Here is a 22198-nt window from a genome sequence, read left to right on the forward strand (position 1 = left end):
TAGGATTGCCTAATAGACAAGGTCCCTCATTACCCTTCAAGAGAAAACTATTATGGTTGCAATTACTTACTTTTTCCTTATTCTTCTATCCTTCCTCTTTTTTAAAAAATGTTATTGAAATATAGTTTTTTTACAACGTTGTATTTCTTCTGTACAGCACAGTGACTCAGTTATACATAATATATATTCTTTTTCATATTCTTTTTCCTTTATGATTTGTCACAGGATATTGAATGTAGTATAGTTCCCTATGTTATACAGTAGAATCTTGTTGTTTACCGATCGTATATATAATAGTTTGCCTCTACTAATCCGAAACTCCCAATTCTTCCCTCCCCTATCCCACCCGCCTTGGCAACCAAAAGTTCGTTCTCTATGTCTGTGAGTCGGTTTTTGTTTTATAGATATGTTGATTTGTGTGGTATCTTAGATTCCACATGTGATATCATATGGTACTTGTCTTTTTCTTTCTGACTCACTTTGCTTAGTATGATAATCTCTAGGTCCATCCATGTTGCTGCAAATGGCATTATTTTATTCTTCTTTATGGCTTAGTAGTATTCCATTGTGTGTGTGTGTGTGTGTGTGTGTGTGTATATATATATATATATATACACCACATCTTCTTTATCCATTCATCTGTTGATGGACATTTAGGTTGTTTCCATGTCTTGGCTATTGTAAATAGTGCTGCTATGAACCTAGGGGTACTTGTATCTTTTTGAATTATAGTTTTGTCTGGATATATGCCCAGGAGTGGGATTGCTGGATCATATGGCAACTCTACTTTTAGTTTTCTGAGGAACTTCCATACTGTTTTCCATAGTGGCTGCACCAACTTACATTCCCACCAACAGTGTAGGAGGGTTCCCTTTTCTCCAAACCCTCTGCAGCATTTGTTATTTGTAGACTTTTTAATAATGGCCATTCTGACTGGTGTGAGGTGGTACCTCATTGTAGCTTTGATTTGCATTTCTCTAATAATTAGTGATGTTGAGCATCTTTTTCATGTGCCATCTGTATGTCTTGGCCATCTGTATGTCTTCTTTGGAGAAATGTCTATTTAGGTCTTCTGCCCATTTTTTGATTGGGTTGTTTGGTTTTTTTGGAGATTAAGCCCTTGTTGGTCACATCATTTTCAAATATTTTCTCCCATTCCATAGGTTATTTCATTTTGTTTATAGTTTCCTTTGCTGTGCAATGGCTTTTAAGTTTGATTAGGTCCATTTGCTTATTTTTGTTTTTATGTCTTTTGCCTTGGAAGGCTGACCCAAGAAAACATTGGTACAATTTATGTCAGAGAATGTTTTGCCTATGTTCTCTTCTAGGAGTTTTATGGTGTCTTGTCTTATAGTTTAGGTCTTTGAGCCATTTTGAGTTTATTTTTGTGTACGGTGTGAGCGTGGGTCCTAACTTCATTGATTTACATGGGGCTGTCCAACTTTCACAACACCACTTGCTGAAGAGACTGTCTTTTCTCCATTGTATATTCTTGCCTCCTTTGTTGAAGATTAATCATTTATAGGTGTGCAGGTTTATTTCTGGGTTCTCTATTATGTTCCATTTATCTGTGTGTCTGTTTTTGTGCCAATACCTTGCTGTTTTGATTACTATAGCCTTGTAGTATCGTCTTAAGTCTGGGAGGTTTATGCCTCCAGCTTTGTTCTTTTTCCTCGGGATTGCTTTGGCAATTCTGGGTCTTTTATGGTTCCGTATAAATTTTAGAATTATTTGCTCTATTTCTGTGAAAAATGTCATGGGTAATTTAATAGGGATCACGTTGAATCTGTAGATTGCTTTGGGTAGTATGCTCATTTTAATAGTATTAATTCTTTCAATCCAAGAGCATGGGATAGCTTTCCATTTCTTTGAATCATCTTTAATTTCCTGTATTAATGCTCTGTAGTTCTCAGCATATAAGTCTTTCATGTCCTTGGTGAGATTTATTCCTAAGTATTTTTTTTTGGTGCAATTTTAAAAGGGATTGCTAGTTTGCATTCCCTTTCTTATACTCCATTATTAGTGTAAAGAAATGCAACCAATTTCTGTATGTTAATCTTGTATCCTGCTACCTTGCTGAATTAGTTTATCAGTTTTAGTAGTTTTTGTGTGGAGTCTTTAGGGTCTTCTATATATATTATCATGTTATCTGCATAATGACAATTTTACCTCTTCCTACGAAACTGAATAACTTTTATTTCTTTTTCTTGTCTGACTGCTGTGGCTAGGACTTCCACTACAGTGTTGAAGAGAAGTGGTGAGAGTGGGCATCCTTGTCTTGTTCCAGATTTTAGCAGGAAGGCTTTCAGCTTTTCACCATTGTGTATTATACTGGCTGTGGGTTTGTCATAAATAGCTTTTATGTCAACATATGTTCCCTCTATACCCACTTTCATAAGGGTTTTTATCATGAATAGATGCTGAATTTTATCAAATGTTTTTTCTGCATTTGTTGAGATGATCATGTGGTTTTTGTCTTTTCTTTTGTTGATGTGGAGTATCACATTGATTGATTTGTGTGTGTTGAACCATCCTTGTGAACCTGGGATGAATCCCACTTGGTCGTGGTGTATGACATTTCTTATGTGCTGTTGGATTCACTTTGCTAATATTTTGTTCAGAATTGTCACATCTATATTCATCAAAGATATTGGACTATAATTTTCTTTTTTGTTAGTGTTTTTGTCTGGTTTTGGCGTCAGGGTGATTGTGGCTTCATAGAATGTCCTTCATCTTCAATCTTTTGGAAGAGTTTGAGAGGAATCAGTATAAGTTTTTCTTTGTATGTTTGGTAGAATTTCCCAGTGAAGCCATCTGGTCCTGAACTTTTGTTTGTAGTGAGTTTTTTATTACTGATTCGATTTCATTTCTAGTGATTGGTCTGTTCAAGTTATCTATTTCTTCTTGATTCAGTTTTGGTGGGCTGTATGTTTCTAGAAAGTTGTTCATTTTTTTGAAGTTGTCAAATTTGTTGGCATATAATTGTTCATAGTATTCTCATGTTTTTTTGTATTTCTACTGTATCTGTTGTGATTTCTCCTCTTTGATTTCTTATTTTATTTATTTATTTGGGTCATCTCTCTTTCTTCATGGTGAACCTAGCCAGAGGTTTGTAAATTTTCTTACCCTTTCAAAGAACGAGCTCTTGGTTTTATTAATTTCTTCTATTGTTTTTTAATCTATTTTATTTACTTCCTCGCTGATCTTTATTATCTCCTTCCTTCTGCTGACTTTAGGTTTTGTTTATTGTTCATTTTATAATTCTTTTAGACGGGTTAGATTGTTTGAGATTTTTCTTGTTTCTTAAGGAAGGCCTGTATTACTATGAACTTCCCTCTAAGAATTGCCTTTGCTGAATGCCATGGATTTTGTATGGTTGTGTTTTCATTGTCATTTGCCTCAAGGTATTTTTTAATTTCTTCTTTGATTTCATCATTGACCCATTGGTTTTATAGTAGCATGTTGTTTAGTCTCCATGTAATTGTGTTTTTTTCTCATTTCTTTTCTGTGGTTGATTTCTAGTTTCATGCCATTATGGTCAGAAAAGATGCTTGAAATCATTTCTATACTCTTCAATTTGCTGAGGCTTGTTTTGTGCCCAAGCATGTGGTCAATCCTAGAGAATGTTCCATGTGCACTTGTAAAGAATGTGTATTCTGCTTTTTTTTGGATGTAATGTCCTAATTAAGTCTAACTGTTATGTTGTATCATTTAAGATCTCTGTTGCCTTATTGATTTTCTCTCTTGAAGATCTATCTTTTGATGTGAGTGGGGTGTTAAAGTCTCCTAATATTATTGTATTCCTGTCAATTTCTCCCTTTATGTCTGTTAGTATTTGTTTTATGTATTCGGGTGTACATATATTGGGTGCATATATATTGACAAGTGTAATATTCTCTCCTTGTATTGATCCTTTTATCATTATATAGTGTCCTTCTTTATCTTTCTTTATAGCCTTTGTTTTAAAGTCTATTTTGTCTGATATAAGCATTGTGCCCCCCCCCACTTTCTTGTCCTTTCCATTTGCATGAAATATCTTTTTCCATCCCCTCACTTTTAATTTATTTGTGCTTTGCCCTAAAGTGTGTCTCTTGTGGGCAGAATATTGTAGGATCTTGTTTTTTTATCCGGTCTTCCACTCTGTGTCTTTTGATTGGAGCATTTAGTCCATTGACATTTAAGGTAATTATTGATAGATATGTATTTATTGCCATTTTAACCTTGTTTTTCCATTGATTTTATATTTCTTCTTTGTCCCTTTCTTTTTCTTTTTGTTTTTCCTTTTGTAGTTTAATTATTTTCTTTTGTATTATGCTTATGTTCTCTTCTTTTTGGTTTTTGTGACTCTATTGTGTGTTTTTGATTTGTGCTGTGTTTGTTAAGTATGATAACCCCTTTCTATATCTACTTGCTTTATACTGGTAGTCATATAGGCTCAAACACATTCTAGAAAAAAAAATCTACATTTTCTTATTCTTTTCCCTCACATTTTATGATTTCGATGTCCTATTTTGGATCTTCATTTTCATCCTTTTTCGGTTCATTGTGGTTATTGCTTTCACAGAATTTTTTTGATTTTTTTAATCTGTGTACTGTCTTATTTAAGTGATTTACTTTCCAATTGTGATTTTCTCTTTTCTACAGATTCTTGCTACTTTTCTATTTAGAGAAGACCTTTCCATATTTTCTTTAGGGTAGGTTTAGTATTGCTGTATTCTTTTAGTTTTTACCTGTCTAAAAAATTCTTTATTTCTCCATCTATTCTAAATGATAATCTTGCTGGGTAGAGTATCCTAGGTTGCAGATTTTTCCCTTTTAGGACTTTGAATATATCTTGTTACTCCCTTCTGGCCTGCATCATTTCTGTAGAGAAATCCGCTAATAGCCTTATGGGGGGTTGCCTTGCAATTAATTCTTTGTTTTTTTCTTGCTGCCTTTAGAATCCTCTTTAACTTTTGCCATTCTTATTATAATATGTCTTGGTGTAGGTCTATTTGGGTTTATCTTGTTCAGGACCCTCTGTGCTTCCTGTATCTGGATATCTGTTTCCTTCTTTAGTTTTGGGAAGTTTTCAGCCATAATTTCTTCAAATACATTTTCAATTCTCTATTCTCTTTCTGGGATCTCTATTATGTGTAGATTGGCATGCTTTATGTTATCCCATAGGTCTCCTATACTGCTTTCTTTCTGTTTTCATTTGGGTTTCTGTCTGCTGTCCTGATTGGGTGATTTCCATTATTCTATCTTCTAGATCACTAATTTGTTCTTCTGCATTATGCATTCTGCTATTCATAGACTTTAGTTCAGCTTTTGTTTCTTCAAATGAATTCTCTAATTTTTCTTGGCTCCTCCTTATAGTTTCTAGTTCCTTTTTACAGTAATCTACATTTCTGTCAGTAGCCTTTCTTAATTCCTTCAGATTTTTCATTATCTCCTTTTTGAACTCGATGACTATTAGACTGAAGGGAGCTGTTTCATTGTTTGTTCTTTCAGGGGAATTATCTCGACCTTTTAATTGGGAGTGGTTTCTCTGCTTTCATTTTACTTATGTTTCTGTTGCTCTATGAGTTTAGGAAGAACAATTATCTACTGTGGTCTTGGAGGACTATTTTTATGTGGGAACGTCCCTGACGTCCCTGTGTAGCCTGCATATCAACTCATTAATATTTTTCGGTGTGAAGGCTGTTTTTAGTATGGATGACTGCCACCTCTTTCCTCAGTGTATTCTGGCTGTTATCCCCTTGATAGGAGGTGTGACTGACGTTGTGGTGACCAGAGCCTGCACTGGATATTGAGCAGGGCCTCCTCTTTGCTCTGTGGCTGTCACTGACCTGTCCAGGGCAGAGTGTGCTCCCTAGTTGTTGGAGTAGAAGACCCCAGCTCCATTTCTGAGCTGCATTTCTGATATGCAGGGTGAGGTAGGCAGGATTGGACTGCTCCCACGGGGAGAGAAGCCACTGAGTATTCCTCCACTGGGCCTGTTCACCCGTGAGTGTACTCTGCTATGTCACTTTCATCCATTGAGCAGGCTCACAAAGCGCACTGTTGTTAGCACTGCCCTTGGCCCCTCTGTAACCATGGGTATGCTGACTATCAGCCCTGGTGCTTCTCAGTCTTTGTTTTTCACAAAGCTACCAGCACAGGTCCGCTGAAGTCAGGTCCCAGGACTGCAGTCGTCACACACCTGGACCCACTGTGGGAGCTATGGAGGCATCTCAGACCCTGGCCCAGCCCAGCCCCCATGTGTACGTGCCCACAAAGCCCACAGCTGCTAAGGCCAGACCCGTCCCAGCCGTGGGAGCACCAGTTGTCCGTTCAGATGTTCCACAGGCACTGCGTTTACAAAGCCAGCTGCGGAGGTGTGAATCTGCGGTTTGCACAGCCGTGGGCAAAGATTTCAGCTCTGCTTCCTAAATTGCACAGCCCCTTTCGTCCTACCCCATTACTTGGAGATCTTTCTTGTCCTTTCAGATGTTTGAGGTGTTCTGCTAGTGTTCAGTAGGTGTTCTGTGAGAAATGTTCCATTTGTACATGTATTCTTGATGTATTTGTGCGAAGAGGTGAGTTCCATGTCCTACTACTCCGCCATCTTGATTCTGATCCCCTATCCTTCCACTTTTTGAGGAGGTGCTGAGGATTTATTGTTTTGGATGTCATGATAAACTCTGGGATGAAGTTTAAATGGCTTTATCCTTTTGGTTGAAGGCAGGCAAATAACAGTGTTACATCATGGTGTCTTAGCTTTTTGTCAGTACCAGCTAGTTTCTCAGTATCTCCAACTTTATAATAAAGTAATTGATTTGCTTAGCATTTAAAAAGTTACCCTATCTACCATTTTATATCTGTACATAAAGATACAACACAAGGGCTTCCCTGGTGGCACAGTGGTTGAGAGCCCGCCTGCCGATGCAGGGGACACGGGTTCGTGCCCCGGTCCGGGAAGATCCCACATGCCATGGATCGGCTGGGCCCGTGAGCCATGGCCGCTGAGCCTGCGCGGCCGGAGCCAGTGCTCCACAACGGGAGAGGCCACAACAGTGAGAGGCCCACGTACTGCAAAAAAAAAAAAAAAAAAAAAAAAAAGATACAACACAAGCTGAATGCTATCATTTTTCCTTACCTATGGGTATATATGTTTGTTTCAAGAGTAGAATACAGCCTCATTGGTAAGAGTATCTCTAGTCTTATATTAAAATGAAAGTCATTCATTTTTAATTTTTGCTTCTCTACTTTTGTAAAATTATGACATCTCCTGTTGGCCCTTTAACTATTTAGAGTATGGATGACTGAATTTTTTGGCATAAATTATTTTTAAATATGGAGTAATATCTGCACAGTCCTAGGGATACTGGTTATTATCTGATAAGTGGTCCTCTACTGATAGTGACCTGTAAACCCTAGATTTCAACAAGTCCACTATGTATTTCTCAACAAAAGTGAGGTGACTTCAGATATGACCAATTTAAGCTTTTTCCATCCCATCAGTAATTCTGTATAAACAAAATCAATGCATAAAGGTTTTCCACTTTGTAATAATTTAAAAATCACACCAGTTAATTTTTTAAATTTTATTCAGGGAGCAAAAATAAAACAGTAATCACTTTTTTACACCACATTAGGATAAGAACACTTCATAATTGTCATCATCAAATTTACCAGGTATCAAAGAGTCTTGATTTAAGGTCACATGGCATCTCAGTCAATTGTCAGAGTTCAGTAGTTTTCACCCTGAAGGATAGTAACACTACCGTGTTAATTCAATCAGAAGATATTCCAAAAGAGAGCCATAAATTAGCCAGAGCTTATAGTAAGAGTATGACTGGTATTAAAGAAGGCTAAACCTAAAGTATGATTATATTCCTGCTACTTCCTGTCTTTGCATTTAAGGATTACTTTTACCCTGCCAGTAGAAGTAGGAGCCCTGAAAAACTAGACTAGAGCCATTCCTTGGTGTTGCATGTGTGAATAAGGAAAAAATAAATCCCAGGATCTTTTATATGTCTTGTACAATTTGATATGAGGTGTTTAATATCAAATAATAACCTTGAAGAGGTTTTTAACCTTACTTTTTGTTTTTTGGTACTTTCTGGCATGTTCATTGAATCTCATCAAATAAAGCCTCATTGAAGAGAGCGTATCTTTAAATTCTTACCATAATTTCTGTTTTGTGCAGAGCAGCTGGAGGGGATGATGGGCCTTTTCAGTCCTAAAGCTAAATTCCCCACCATTGCCCTAAGCAGACCTTCACTTCTCCCCAAGAAAATTTCTTAAGAAATAAGACAGCTGCTTTTTTCCAGGTACAGGCAAGTATAGCTGAAAGTTGTTGTGACCTTCTAGTATTCGACTCATATTGTCTCTACAATTCCACCTACATTTTCTAAACTATCAGCACTTTGAATTGGCAGAGCTGCCCTTCCTGTCTCTGAAATGCGTGCGCTCACATTGGCACCATTGCTAATAAGGAGATTTAAACCTGAGGATGACTCATTGTTAATGACCCGTCTTATGTACCACTTCCTCTGTCCAGCCACCAAAGCACACAAGAAGGAGCTAACCAAGCAAATGACTCTAAAGGAGAGTTGGGGTTCCTAAACCCAGGTTTTATCACTGAACTCAAAAACCCACACACACCTTCTCCCCTCTTCTTTAGGATGAGAACATTTTAACTGACCTCTGCCCTCCTATCAACAATACAGTTGACCCTTGAACAACACCAGTTTGAACTGCCTGGATCCACTTATTACAGATATTTTTCAGTAGTAAATTCTGTAGTACTACACAATCCATGGTTGATTGAATTCACAGCTATGGAGGATCCACTATAAGTTATACTCGGATTTTCAACAACAAGGAGGGTGGGCATCCCTAACCCCCTTCTTGTTCAAGGGCCAACTGTATTTGAAGATACCGAGAGGGAATTTATCTTCAAAGTTATCTTGAATGTTGTTTATTTTCATAACCTAAAGAGATCTTGTAAAACTCCAATGGGATATTATACTGAAGCTGAATGTTTTATAGAATCCTTCTTACTTGCCAGAAATGCTTGTTTTATGTATCTTTATGAAAGAATAATTGTCAGGCAAGTGCACTAAAAAAGGTATTTATTTTTCTAGGATATTGAATCAGTCAACCCCAGGGACAAAAACATGGGTAATGTTTTCAAGTACTCATTTTACCTTCCCTTTGAAGAACAAGTTAATATTTTAAAATGCAAGTTAATCTTTAACTTAGGTGCATTTTCAGTAGAAAGCATGATTTTTTCAAAATATGTTAAGAAATTTTCATTAGTGATAGACAATCAATCAGCTATCAAACTAAAGTTTGGCCTTTTAGGAGCTATTGTAAGACCCAGGATGATAATTAATTTAACACTGGAATAATTGGAACTTTAGCAATTTTTGGCAGAATGCTTCTCTGTGATGGTGAGTATTCTGGGATTTCCCCCCAAATTATAAATTTTATTATTATTATGTTGAATCTTTGGCAGATGCCTTTTTAAATAAGAATCAAAACCTTTCCCCAGTGTGCTATTAAAGGAATTTCCCTCTCCATAGCCTTGTGTATTAAGTTATTAAAGCTTGATCCCAAAGTGGTATTTCAAAATCATTCTTAAAAGTGTTAGTAGGATCAGCATCACCAGTGATCTAAAGTAAAAATATGTCACTTCTCTGAATTTTTCAAACACTGTGTGATAAATGATCTTGGGGAAAATGAGCTGCTTGAACTTCTTTTAAATTCTAGGGACCGACATGGCTTTCAATGTATGTGCTATATTAGAGAAGAATACAACAGAGAAGGGCACTACATCTTAATTTATTTTTTTTATTGAAGTAGAGTTGATTTACAACGTTGTGCTAATTTCTGCTGTACAAAAGTCACTCAGTTATACACGTATATACATTCTTTTTCATATTCTTTTTCATTATGGTTTAACACAGGTTATTGAATATAGTTCCCTGTACTATACGGTAGGGACCTGGTTGTTTATCCATTCTAAATGTAACAGTTTATATCTAGTAAACTCAAACTCCCAGTCCATCCCTCTCCCTCCCCACCTCCCCCTTGGCAACCACAAGTCTGATGTCTATGTCTGTGAGTCTGTTTCTGTTTTGTAGATAGGTTCATTTGTGCCATATTTTAGATTCCACATATAAGTGATATCATATAGTATTTCTCTTTCTCTGTCAGACTTCACTTAGTATGATAATCTCTAGTTGCATCCATGTTGCTGCAAATGGCATTATTTCATTCTTTTTTATGGCTGAGTAATATTCCATTGTGTATATCTACCACATCTTCTTTATCCATTCCTCTGTCGTTGGACATTTAGGCTGTTCCCATGTCTTGGCTATTGCAAATAGTGCTGCTGTGAATATATGGGTGCATGTATCCTTTTGAATGTAGTTCTGTCTGGATATATGCCCAGGAATGGGATTGCTGGATCATATGGCAACTCTAGTTTTTTTAAGAACCTGCATACTCTTGTCTGTAGTGGTTGTACCAATTTACATTCCCACCAACAATGTAGGAGGGTTCCTTTTTCTTCACACCCTCTCCAGCATTTGTCATTTGTAGACTTTTTGGCCATTCTGACTGGTGTGAGGTGATACCTCATTGTAGTTTTAATTTGCATTTCTCTAATAATTAGTGATGTTGAGCATCTTTTCATGTGACTCTTGGTCATCTGTATGTTTTCTTTGGAGAAATGTCTGGTTAGGTGTTCTGCCCATTTTTCGATTGAGTCGTTTTTTTTTCTTTTGGCTGCATTGGGTCTTTGTTGCTGTGTGTGGGCTTTCTCTAGCTGCAGCAAACGGGGGCTGCTCTTTATTGCAGTGCGTGGGCTTCTCATTGTGGTGACTTCTCTTGTTGCGGAGCATGGGCTCTAGGCACGTGGGCTCAGTAGTTGTGGCTTGTGGGCTCTAGAGCACAGGCTCAGTAGCTGTGGTGCATGGGCTTATTTGCTCGTGGCCAGTGGGATCTTCCCAGACCAGGGCTTGAACCTGTGTCCCCTGCATTGACAGGTGGATTCTTAACCACTGCGCCACCAGGGAAGTCCCTGGTTTTTTGATATTGAGTTGTATGAGCTGTTCGTATATTTTGGAGATTAAGCCCTTGTTGGTCGCATTGTTTACAAATATTTTCTCCCATTCTGTAGATTGTCTTTTTTTTTACAGTTTCGTTTGCTATGCAGGCACTGCATTTTAATTTGGCAGCATCTAAGACTCTCCAGGTGTTGGGATTCAACTATAGCTTATGCGTTCTGATTGTCATTTGTCTGTTCACTTTGATCTGGCACAACGAACATTAACACTTACTTATCTTTTCTAAGGACAAGGCCTCTCTCCCCCACTCCTCCTCTCTCTCTTGCAACATCTAATTTGTTAGAAGGAAAGATGATAAACTAGCCAAGGAAAACCTAAACCTTTGACTTTAATGTATTGGCGTCATAAACACCATGTTTTGTTTTTTATTTAGTTTTTAGTTGTCTGAGCATCTTGAAGTGGCAAGTTAGTGATTTGCTTAGCTTTTTCTTAATAACATAAATGAAATGAGAGAAAAGTAACCAGGATACATTTTCTGACTTTGGTGAAAGGACTATGACTCATCTTGTTAAAGGCATGCAGGGATCTTAATTTCAGAGAATAACATATGTTAGTCCCAACTGTTTCTATATCCATTGTGATCATGACAAGATTTGGAGAAAATGTTGTAAAAGCATATTTACTTTCATTCTATTCATTTTATGGAACAGAATAGTGCAGGAAATAGACACTGAGTGGACAATAACATCATGCCATTACTTAAATTACTATAACAATTAATGTGTTGGCAGGAACTTACCTTGCACCTTTCAGGGGTAAGCCAGCTTCATTTTGCATAACTCTAAAAGTTTTTTTTTTTAAGTTACTTTTTTGAAACCCGATTCTATACATATCAAAACTTCTTATGATTTATTAAGAACCTGGGGAGGTATAAGACTTACATATAAGGAGTAATGGACTTTGAAGAAAAAGAGGTTTCTAAGTGGCTCTTGGGGTACAATTTAAAGGGTACTGTTAGGATAATGGAGTGAGGGATATAGGCAATGGTTTCACTAATTACTTAACTGTCAGATTCACTTGCTTCTTTAGTTTACAACAGAGGTAATCATTTAATACACAAGACTTTGGTGAGCTAGAGAACACTCAGCAAGAAATGGGCTGGCAGTGGGAAAAAATATCACTCAAGAATAAGCACAAATAAAAAATCAACTTCCAAAGGCTCTTGATACCAGTGATTTTCCACTCCTGTTGGGATTTTGATTTCTTTCCAGAAGAATTGCAGCAGTGGCCTCCTGCCAGAGGAGAACAACATTCAGCTTATAGTGCCAACTGCCACTTAGAGCTATCTCTCCAGCGGTAGAAGCCCCTCAGATTTTTATATCTGCTGCTTATTAAAAAGCTCTTGACTTTCCCTTGGCTCACTGATCGAGGAATGCCTGGGAGCCTACATACAACAGGTGATCCCGTTCCTGTCAAACAAATGCCATCACACTGTGGGTAGGTACAGAAGGCTAGCCTGAGTGGCCACTGATTCCTTCCACCAATTCAGGCTAGCCTCTCATCAGTATACTGTAACTTATTTAGATTTTGCGGCAGGTGTCTGAAAGTCAACATAATAGGTGTAGTTGCTTCCAAAGGCCATTCTTTTCTTTCATTGGTATCCAGCCATATAAATCACTTGCTTTCATTGTCTATACACAGCCCAAAATATCAAGATAGCTATCACACAGCCCATACATTTCTGACCTTGTCCTCTCTGTCCTCTCCCTTTATGCTCCTTGTTTATCAGAATGTCTTCATAAGTGAAATGACTCTGGTAAGAACCTTTACCTCGTGTTTAAATTAGAAAGTAAGTAATGGAGTTTGCCATTTTCTTTCCATATCATCCTTCACTTAAAGCAGTGACTTTGTGTTGGAATCACATGGAGAGCTTTAAAAGATTCTAGTCACATTTAAGTTTAAAAAACACTGATTTAAAAGTTGCACCAGTTATAAAATAAGAATAATGTTTTGCCTTATTTTGGTAACCATATTCCTGAATTTTTAAACATTCATACTCTAAGAGTATTTGTTTTGCTTTGAAATACAGTGCTTCATATTGTGTCATGAATATGGAAGTGACCACAAGTAAGAATATATGTGATCTTACATATACAGAAAAGTATTGAGATGAGGTAAAGGGTGGGAAATATACCAATGCTACTCTGAGTTCATAATTGAATAATCACTTACTCTGCCTTAATTGCCTCATCTCCAAAATCTGTCGGTTAAACCAGGTAGGTCTAATACCTTCTGGCTTCTTTCTCTGATCCTATCATCAGTACCACTTCATTTCTGAGGATACTGATTTCTCCATAGAGCTAGGTGGAAGGGGGTATTTAAACCCTCTGGAAATATTATATTTAAACAGTATCAACTTACTAATAAGGCCATGTTTCTATGATTGTAGTTATCCGGTTGTAGCAAGACAGGGCAAGTGTATTTATTTTCTCCCTTTCTCCTCAGTCTTGTCCCTCCTGCCAGATTTGTTGCAACCACTCATTCAGTGAGACCAAAATTTCCTTCTTTGGTTCGTAACTGAATGGCTGAGTTACATTTATCAATTCAAATGGAGATGATTATAATTAATTATTTAATAAAACAAAAGTAAGTATGAAGAAAGATCATTTTCCTAGGTTGAGTTTTTTTAAGGTTAATAAAGATATGTAAAGGTTAGGTTAGATGTTTTCTTAAACTACAAACTGTTGTCATTTTTGAAATGTGTAAGCATTTGTTTGTATAAGTAATATGTATTCATTGTAGAAAATGTGGACTCTTCAGGAAAGCACAAAGAACTAAATAACTTACTGGTATTCCAACCACTGAGAGAGATGCTCTTTTCACAGCTGGGCTTATTTCTTTGCTTCACAAATATGAATTCCTTTTAAAAAATAAAATTAGGAGCAAATTATGTATACAAGTTTCTGACTTGCTTGTTTAAATATCATATTGTCTTCAAATATTATAGATATAAAAATATATTCATGATATATTAGGGAAATGCTATAAGTAATAACCATTCCCTCAAACTTAGATATAACTCGTGATTTTTAGACCTATTGGGAATGAGGAAAACCAGGTTACCTTGTGCGAATTTGAGACTCTTGGATGGCTATACAGTGAGCATCCTAACCATCTTAGCTAACATAAAAGGGATGCTATTTAAAAGTAGCTTAAAAGGATTCCAGTCTGTTGAAAGATCCCCACATATTGTAAAGTCTCATTGTTTGCGGCCCTCTTCTGTGGGTCCTGCCTGTGCCCTGTGCCTCATTGTTGTCTGCCTACTGAGACGGCTAGGCAATCTTGATTCTCTGTGGTCCTTCCAAGGTTGAGATTCTGTCTGGAGATCTGGACTTCCTCGCCTGGGCCCTCCTGTAGGTGCCCCAGCCTTGCCTCCTGACCCTGCATGTAGTCACTGGTCTTTCAACCAAGAAGACCCCATACCTCACAACTTGGAATGCATGCACCTTGATCATGGAGCAGGAAGGCTTTAGTCTCTGGGGCACCATATGGTGTCACACGACTCTTCCTAAGAGATCAGCACAATAGCCTATAATTCAAAAAAGGACCACTGTTGAGCTTTTCAAAATAAAGGTAGCCCATTCCTTTCTTCATGCTGGTAAACCTCTGGAACAGTAAGGCTGTTATCCCTGACCTTCAGCACTTCACGTATGTCTGTTGTCCAGGTTCAGATCACTGTGATCCTTTCTGTTTTGCATGTGGACACGTTTGAAGTCGTGCACATAATGCATCAATTTCCATTCCTGGCTTTTCACAGTTGATTGTCCTGAAGACCTGCTGGTCTTATCTTCACAGAAGATTATAGAATATTATTTTTAGAGAATAATTATTTCCTCTCTGTGCATTTATGCTAATTCACTAATTTGTATATCCATGTATAACTGATTTGCTCTGTTTTTAAGTCCCTGAAAATTCAGCAAGTTGCTGTTTTACCATTTATTTCTTATGATTAAAATGTGTTCGATACAAACACATTTGTTCTTAGTTCACCTATTTTAAGTTTTTTACCATCAGGCTAAAGGCATGTTACTTGTTCGTATTGGCCATGCGGTTTCTGTCATATTGATGGAAGACACTGATACCTATCTGAAGATTAAAAACTGTAGTAATGTACTTAGTACAAAACATTGTTTAATGTGCTTGAGACCAAAAATAATAACTCTTCGGGGTTCTTTTCTCTCCTGGTTTTCAGGGTGCTGGTTGCACAGCCCTGGTGGTAGCTGTGGTCGCAAGGAAGCTGGAACTTACCAAAGCAGAAAAGCACGTGCACAACTTCATGATGGACACTCAACTGACAAAAAGAGTAAGTTACCACCCTTGTATCTTCAAGGGGAATATTAGTGTTTTTTCTTTCTTTGGCTTAAATTTTCATTTTATTTTATGTTGGAGTATATAGTTGATTTACAATGTTGTGTTAGTTTCAGGTGTTCAGCAAAGTGATTTAGTTATACATACACATATATCTATTCTTTTTCAGATTCTTTTCCCACATAGGTTATTACAGAATAATGAGTAGAGTTCCCTGTGCTATACAGTAGGTCCTTGTTGTTTATCTGTTTTATACATAATAGTATGAATATGTTAATCCCAAACCCTTAATTTATCCCCTCCCACCCCTTTCCCCTTTGGTAACCATAAGTTTGTTTTTGAAGTCTGTGAGTCTGTTTCTGTTTTGTACATAAATTCATTTGTATGGGGCCTTACCTGGTGGCGCAGTGGTTGAGAGTCCGCCTGCTGATGCAGGGGACACGTAACGCAAAAAAAAAAAAAAAAAATTGATTTGTATCATTTTTTTAGATTCCACGTATGTGACATCTATGGTATTTGTCTTTGACTTACTTCACTTAGTATGAGAATCTCTAGGTCCATCCATGTTGCTTCAAATGGCATTATTTCATTCTTTCTTATGGCTGAATAATATTTCAATGTATATATGTACATCATCTTTTTTTTTTTTTTTTTTTTTGTGGTATGCGGGCCTCTCGCTGTTGTGGCCTCTCCCGTTGTGGAGCACAGGCTCTGGACGCGCAGGCTCAGCGGCCGTCGCTCACGGGCCCAGCTGCTTCGCGGCATGTGGGACCTTCCCGGACCGGAGCATGAACCCGCGTCCCCTGCATCGGCAGGCGGACTCTCAACCACTGCACCACCAGGGAAGCCCCCACATCATCTTTATCCATTCGTCTGTAGATGGATATTTAGGTTGCTTCCATGTCTTGGCTATCGTAAACAGTGCTGAAATGAACATTGGGGTGCATATATCCTTTCGAACCATGGTTTTCTCCAGATATATGCCTAGGAGTGGGATTGCTGGATCTTATGATAGCTCTATTTTTAGCTTTTTAAGGAACCTCCATACTGTTCACAGGGCTGCACCAATTCACATTCTCACCAACAGTGTAGGAGGGTTCCCTTTCCTCCACACTGTCTCCAGCATTTGTTGTTTGTAGACTTTCTGATGATGCCCATTCTGACTGGTGTGATGACTCATTGTAGTTTTGATTTGCATTTCTCTAATACTTAGTGATGTTGAGCATCTTTTCATGTGCCTCCTGGCCATCTGTATGTCTTCTTTGGAGAAATGTCTATTTAGGTCTTCTGCCCATTTTTGGATTGTTTTGTTGTTGTTGAGTTGTATGAGCTGTTTGTATATTTTGGAGATTAAGACCTTGTCAGTCGCATCATTTGCAAATATTTTCTCCCATTCTGTGTGTTGTCTTTTCGTTTTGTTTATGGTTTCCTTTGCTGTGAAAAAGCTTTTAAGTGTAATTTGGTCCATTTGTTTATTTTGTTTTCATTTTCATTACTCTAGGAGGTGGATCCTAAAAGGTATTGCTGCAATTTATGTCAAGGAGTGTTCTACGTTTTCCTGGAAGAGTTTTATGGTGTTTGGTCTTACATTTAGGTCTTTAATCCATTTTGAGTTTATTTTTGTGTACAGTGTTACAGAATGTTCTAATTTTAGTCTTTTACATGTAGCTGTCCAGTTTTCCCAGCACCACTTATTGAAGAGGCTGTCTTTATTGTATATTCTTGCCTCCTTATTGTAGATTAATTGAACATAGGTGTGTGGGTTTATTTCTGGGCTTTCTATCCTGTTCTGTTGATCTATATTTCTGTTTTTGTGCCAGTACCATACTGTCTTGATTACTGTAGCTTTGTAGTATAGTCTGAAGTCAGGGAGCCTGATCCCACTAGCTCCATTTTTCTTTCTCAAGATTGCTGTTGCTATTCAGGTTATTTTGTGTTTCCAAACAAATTTTAAGACTTTTTGTTCTAGAACTGCAGAAAATTGGGAATTTCAAAGGGATTGCATTGAGTCTGTAGAGTACCTTGGGTAGTATAGTCATTTTGACAGTAATTGATTCTTCCAATCCAGGTACATGGTATATTTTTGCAGCTGTTTGTGTCCTCTTCAATTTCTTTCATCAGTGTCTTATAGTTTTCTGAGTACAGGTTTTTTACCTCCTTAGGTAGGTTTCTCCTAGGTATTTTATTCTTTTTGATGCAATGGTTAATGGGAGTGTTTCCTTAATTTCTCTTTCTGACCTTCAGTTGTTTGTTAGCGTATAGGAATGCAAGAGATTTCTGTGTATTAATTTTGTAACCTGAAACTTTACCAAATTCATTGATGAGCTCTAATGGTCTTCTGGTATCATCCTTAGGACTTTTTGTGTATAGTGTCATGTCATATCATGTTTACTTCTTTTCCAGTTTGGATTCCTTTAATTTCTTTTTCTTCTCTAATTGCTATGGCTAGGACTTCCAAAACTATGTTGAATAAAAGTGGTGAGAGTGGACACGCTTGTCTTAGTCCTGATCTTAGAGGAAATGCTTTCAGCTTTTCACCATTGGGTATGATATTAACTGTAGGTTTGTCAGTCATATATGGCCCTTATGTTGAGGTATATTCCTTCTCTACACACTTTCTGGTGAGTTTGGTGAGTTTTTATCATAAATGGGTGTTGAATTTTGTCAAAAGCTTTTTCTGCATTTACTGAGATGATCATTTGGTTTTTATTCTTCTGTTTGTTAATGTGGTATATCACACTGATTGATTTGCAAATATTGAAAAATCCTTGCATCCCTGGGCTAAATCCTTCTTGATCATGGGTGTATGATCCTTTTAATGTACTGTTGGGTTCAGTTTGCTAGTATTTTGTTGAGGATTTTTCCATGTATGTTCATCAGTGATACTGGCCTGTAAGTTTCTCATTTTGTGGCATCTTTGTCTGTTGTCAGGATGATTATGGCCTCATAGAATTAGTTTGGAAGTGTTCCTTCTGCAATTTTTCAAAATAGTTTCAAAAGGATAGGTGTTAACTCGTCTCTAGATGTTTGATAGAATTCGCCTGTGAATCCATCTGGTCCTGGACTTTCATTTGTTGGGTGTTCTTTAATCACAGTTTCAATTTCAGTGCTTGTGACTGGTCTGTTCATATTTTCTATTGCTTCCTGGTTAGGTCTTGGGAGATTGTACCTTTCCAAGAATTTTTGCATTTCTTTGAGGTTGTCCACTTTGTTGGCATATAGTTGCTTGTAGTAGTCTTATGATCCTTTGTATTTCTTTGGTGTCCGTTGTAACTTCTCCTTTTTCATTTCAATCATTTCATTTATTGATGTGAGCCCTCTCTCTCTTTTTCTTGATGAGTCTGAATAAATGTTTATCAACTTTGTTTATCTTTTCCAAGAACCAGCGTTGAGTTTTATTAATCTGTGCTATTGTTTTCTTTGTTTCTATTTCATTTATTTCTGCTCTGATCTTTATGATTTCTTTCCTTCTACTAACTTTGGGTTTTGTTTTTCCTTTCTCTAGTTGCTTTAGCTGTAAGGTTAGGTTGTTTGTTTGGGGTTTTTCTTGCTTCCTGAGGTAAGATTATATTGCTATAAACTTCCCGGTTAAAGGTGTCCCATAGCTTTCGGATCATCATGTTTTAATTTGTCTCTAGGTTTTTTTTCATTTCCTCTTTGATTTCTTCAGTGATCCATTGGTTGTTTAGTAACACATTGTTTAGCTTCCACGTGTTTGTGTTTTTTATAGTTTTTTTTTTCCCCCTTGTAGTTGATTTCTAATCTCATAGCATTGTGGCCGGAAAAGATGCTTGGTATGATTTCAGTTTTCTTGAATTTATCAGTGCTGGGTTTATGGCCCAGTATATGATCTATCCTGGAGAGTGTTCCATGAGCACTTGAGAAGAAAGTGTCCTCTGCTCTTTTGGGATGGAATGCTCTATAAATATCAATTAAGTCCATCTGATACAATGTGTCATTTAAGACCTGTGCTTCCTTAATGATTTTCTGTCTGGATGATCTGTCCATTGCTGAAAGTGGGGTGTTAAAGTCCCCCACTATTATTGTGTTACCGTCGATTTCTCCTTTATGGCTGTTACCATTTTCCTTGTGTATTGAGATGCTCCTAAGTTGGGTGCATATATATTTACAATTGTTATATCTTATTCTTGGTTTGATCCCTTGATCATTATGTAGTGTGTCCTTCTTTGTCTTGTGTGACAATCTTTTATTTTAAAGTCTGTTTTGTCTGATACGAGAATTGCTACTCCAGCTTTCTTTTGATTTCCATTTGCATGGAATATCTTTTTCCATCCCCTCACTTTCAGTCTGTATGTGTCCCTAGATCTGAAGTGAGCCTCTTGCATACAGCATATAGATGGGTCTTGTTTTTGTATCCATTCAGCCAGTCTGTGTCTTTTGGTTGGAGCATCTAATCCTGTGTATGTTCCTATTGCCTTAATTGTTTTGGGATTATTTTCATGGGTCTTTTTTCTTCCTTTCCCATTTTGTTCTCTTCTGATTTGATGACTATCTTTAGTGTTGTGTTTGGATTCCTTTTTCTTTTTTGTGTGTATTTCTGTTGTAGGTTTGTGGGTACCATGAAGTCTTGATATAGCAGTCTATAAGATTGTTTTAAGTTGCTGGTCTCTTAGTTTCAAATGCATTTCTGGTATCCTGCATTTGAACTCTCCTCTTCTCACACGTGCTGGTTTTGATATCGTATTTGTGTGTGGATTATTTCCTACCTTTACTGTATGTTTGCCTTTACTGATGAGCTTTCCCATTTGTAATTTTCTTGTTTCTAGTTATGTCCTTTTTCTTTCCCACCTAGAGTTCTTTTAGCATTTGTTGTAAAGCTGTTCTGGTGGTGCTGAATTCCCTTAGCTTTTGCTTGTTTGCAAAGCTTTTCATTTCTCCATTGAATCTGAACGAGAGCCTTGCTAGGTAGAATATTCTTGATTGTAGCTTTTTCCCTTTCATCACTTTGAATATATCATGACACTCCCTGCAGAGTTTCTGTGGAGAAATCAGCTGATAACCTTATGGGGATTCCCTTCTTGCTTTTAATGTTTTCTCTTTGTCTTTAATTTTTGTCAATTGGATTACTATGTGTCTTGGTGTGTTTCTCCTTGGGTTTATCCTGTATGGGACTCTCTGCACCTCCTGGACTTCAGTGAGTGTTTCCTTTCCTATGTTAAGGAGGTTTTCAGCTATTATCTCTTCAAATGTTTTCTCAGGGTCTTTCTCTCTCTCTTCTCCTCCTGGGACCCCTATAAGGTGAATGTTGGTGCATTCACTATTGTCCTGAGGTCTCTGAGACTGTCCTCATTTCTTTTCATTACTTTTTCTTTATTCTGCTTTGACGCAGTGATTTCCACCATCTGTCTTCCAGCTCACTTATCTGTTCTTCTGCCTGATTTATTCAGCTACTGATTCCTTCTAATGTATTTTTTCATTTTAGTAATTGTACTATTCATCTCTGGTTATTTGTTCTTTATTTATCTAGATCTTTGTTAAACATTTCATATATGTATCTTTTAGGTTTGTGCCTCCGCTCTTCCCACGATCTTGGATCATCTTTACTATCATTATTCTGAATTCTTTTTCAAGTAGCTTGCGTATCTCCACTTAATTATCTTGTTCCTTTGTCTGGAACACATTCCTCTGCCATCTAATTTTGTCTAACTTTCTGTGTTTGCAGTCCGACAGGCTGCAGGATTATGGTTCCTCTTGCTTCCGGTGTCTGCCCACTGGTGTGTGGTGCTGGGTCTTGTCCCTCTGGTGGGCAGGGCCATATCAAGGGGTGCATTTTTAGGCAGCTGTGCACTCAGGAAGCTTTTAAGCAGCCTGTCTGCTGTTGGGTGGTGCTGTGTTCTTGCCCTAAGGTGTCCCAGCACTGGAGCCTTCAGGCTTTTGGGTGGGGCAAGGTCTTGGCATCAAAATGGCAGCCTCCAAGACAGCTCTCACCTATGAGTGCTCCCAGTACCTCTGCCACCAGTGTCCTTTTCCCTGCAGCGAGCCACAGCTGCCCCTCCACCTCCCCAGGAGACCCTCCAAGAGCAGCTTGGTCTTGGTAGGTAGGTCTGCTCTAGGCTCTAACAAAGTCACTGCTTTTTCCCCTGGGTTTCAGTGTTTTTCCCCTGGGTTTCAGTGTGCACAAGACCTTGTGTGCATCCCCCAAGAGTGGCAGTTCTGCTTCCCCCAGTCCTGTGGAGTTCCTGCGATCAAGTCCCACTGACCTTCAAAGCCAAATGCTCTGGGGGCTCCTCCTCCTGATGCCAGTTCTGCAGACTGGGGAGCCTGATGTGGGGCGGAGAACCTCTGTAATATGATTATTTTCCACTTTGTGGGTCACCCACCCAGTGGGATTGTATGGCAAATGCACCCCTCTTACCATCTTGTTGTGGCTTCTTCTTTGTCTTTGGAAGTAGAATATCTTTATTGGTAGGTTCCAGTCCTTTTTTATTGATGGTTGTTCAGCAGTTAGTTGTGGTTTTGGTGTTTTCGTGAGAGGAGGTGAGCTCAGGTCCTTCTACTCTGCCATCTTGTCCGGGGCTCCTGTTTTCTTTCAGTGTTGGGCAATAATAGTTTTTACTTTGATCTCTGAAGCTGAAATGATATGGTTTAAAGTGAAGGCATTCTTGGAGTCAGTTCCATTTCTTCACATTGCGAATAAACTCTTCCTAACTTTAGGTCAGTCAGGATGTAATTGGAAAACCTTGGTATTTACTCAAGTATAAAAATAAACCACATAAAGCTAAGAGAGGCATACTTAACATTTAAGTTTGCAGCATGCAAGAGGAGAC

The 22198-nt window shown here is 37.8% G+C and overlaps 1 protein-coding gene across 3 annotated transcripts in view; it reads left to right on the top strand.

The window, feature by feature from the left end:
- Positions 1–22198, top strand: part of KCNN2 (potassium calcium-activated channel subfamily N member 2) — a 183939-nt gene that overhangs the window by 142439 nt on the left and 19302 nt on the right. For all 3 annotated transcript variants that reach the window (XM_029218195.1, XM_029218196.1, XM_029218197.1), the window contains one exon: positions 15295–15405. In XM_029218195.1, coding sequence (XP_029074028.1) covers positions 15295–15405 — 111 coding nt within the window. The remainder of the gene's footprint in view (positions 1–15294; positions 15406–22198) is intronic.

The sequence above is a fragment of the Monodon monoceros genome, unplaced genomic scaffold (assembly GCF_005190385.1).
Source record: "Monodon monoceros isolate NGI ecotype Baffin Bay Population unplaced genomic scaffold, NGI_Narwhal_1 Super_Scaffold_12, whole genome shotgun sequence".
Lineage (NCBI taxonomy): Eukaryota > Metazoa > Chordata > Mammalia > Artiodactyla > Monodontidae > Monodon > Monodon monoceros.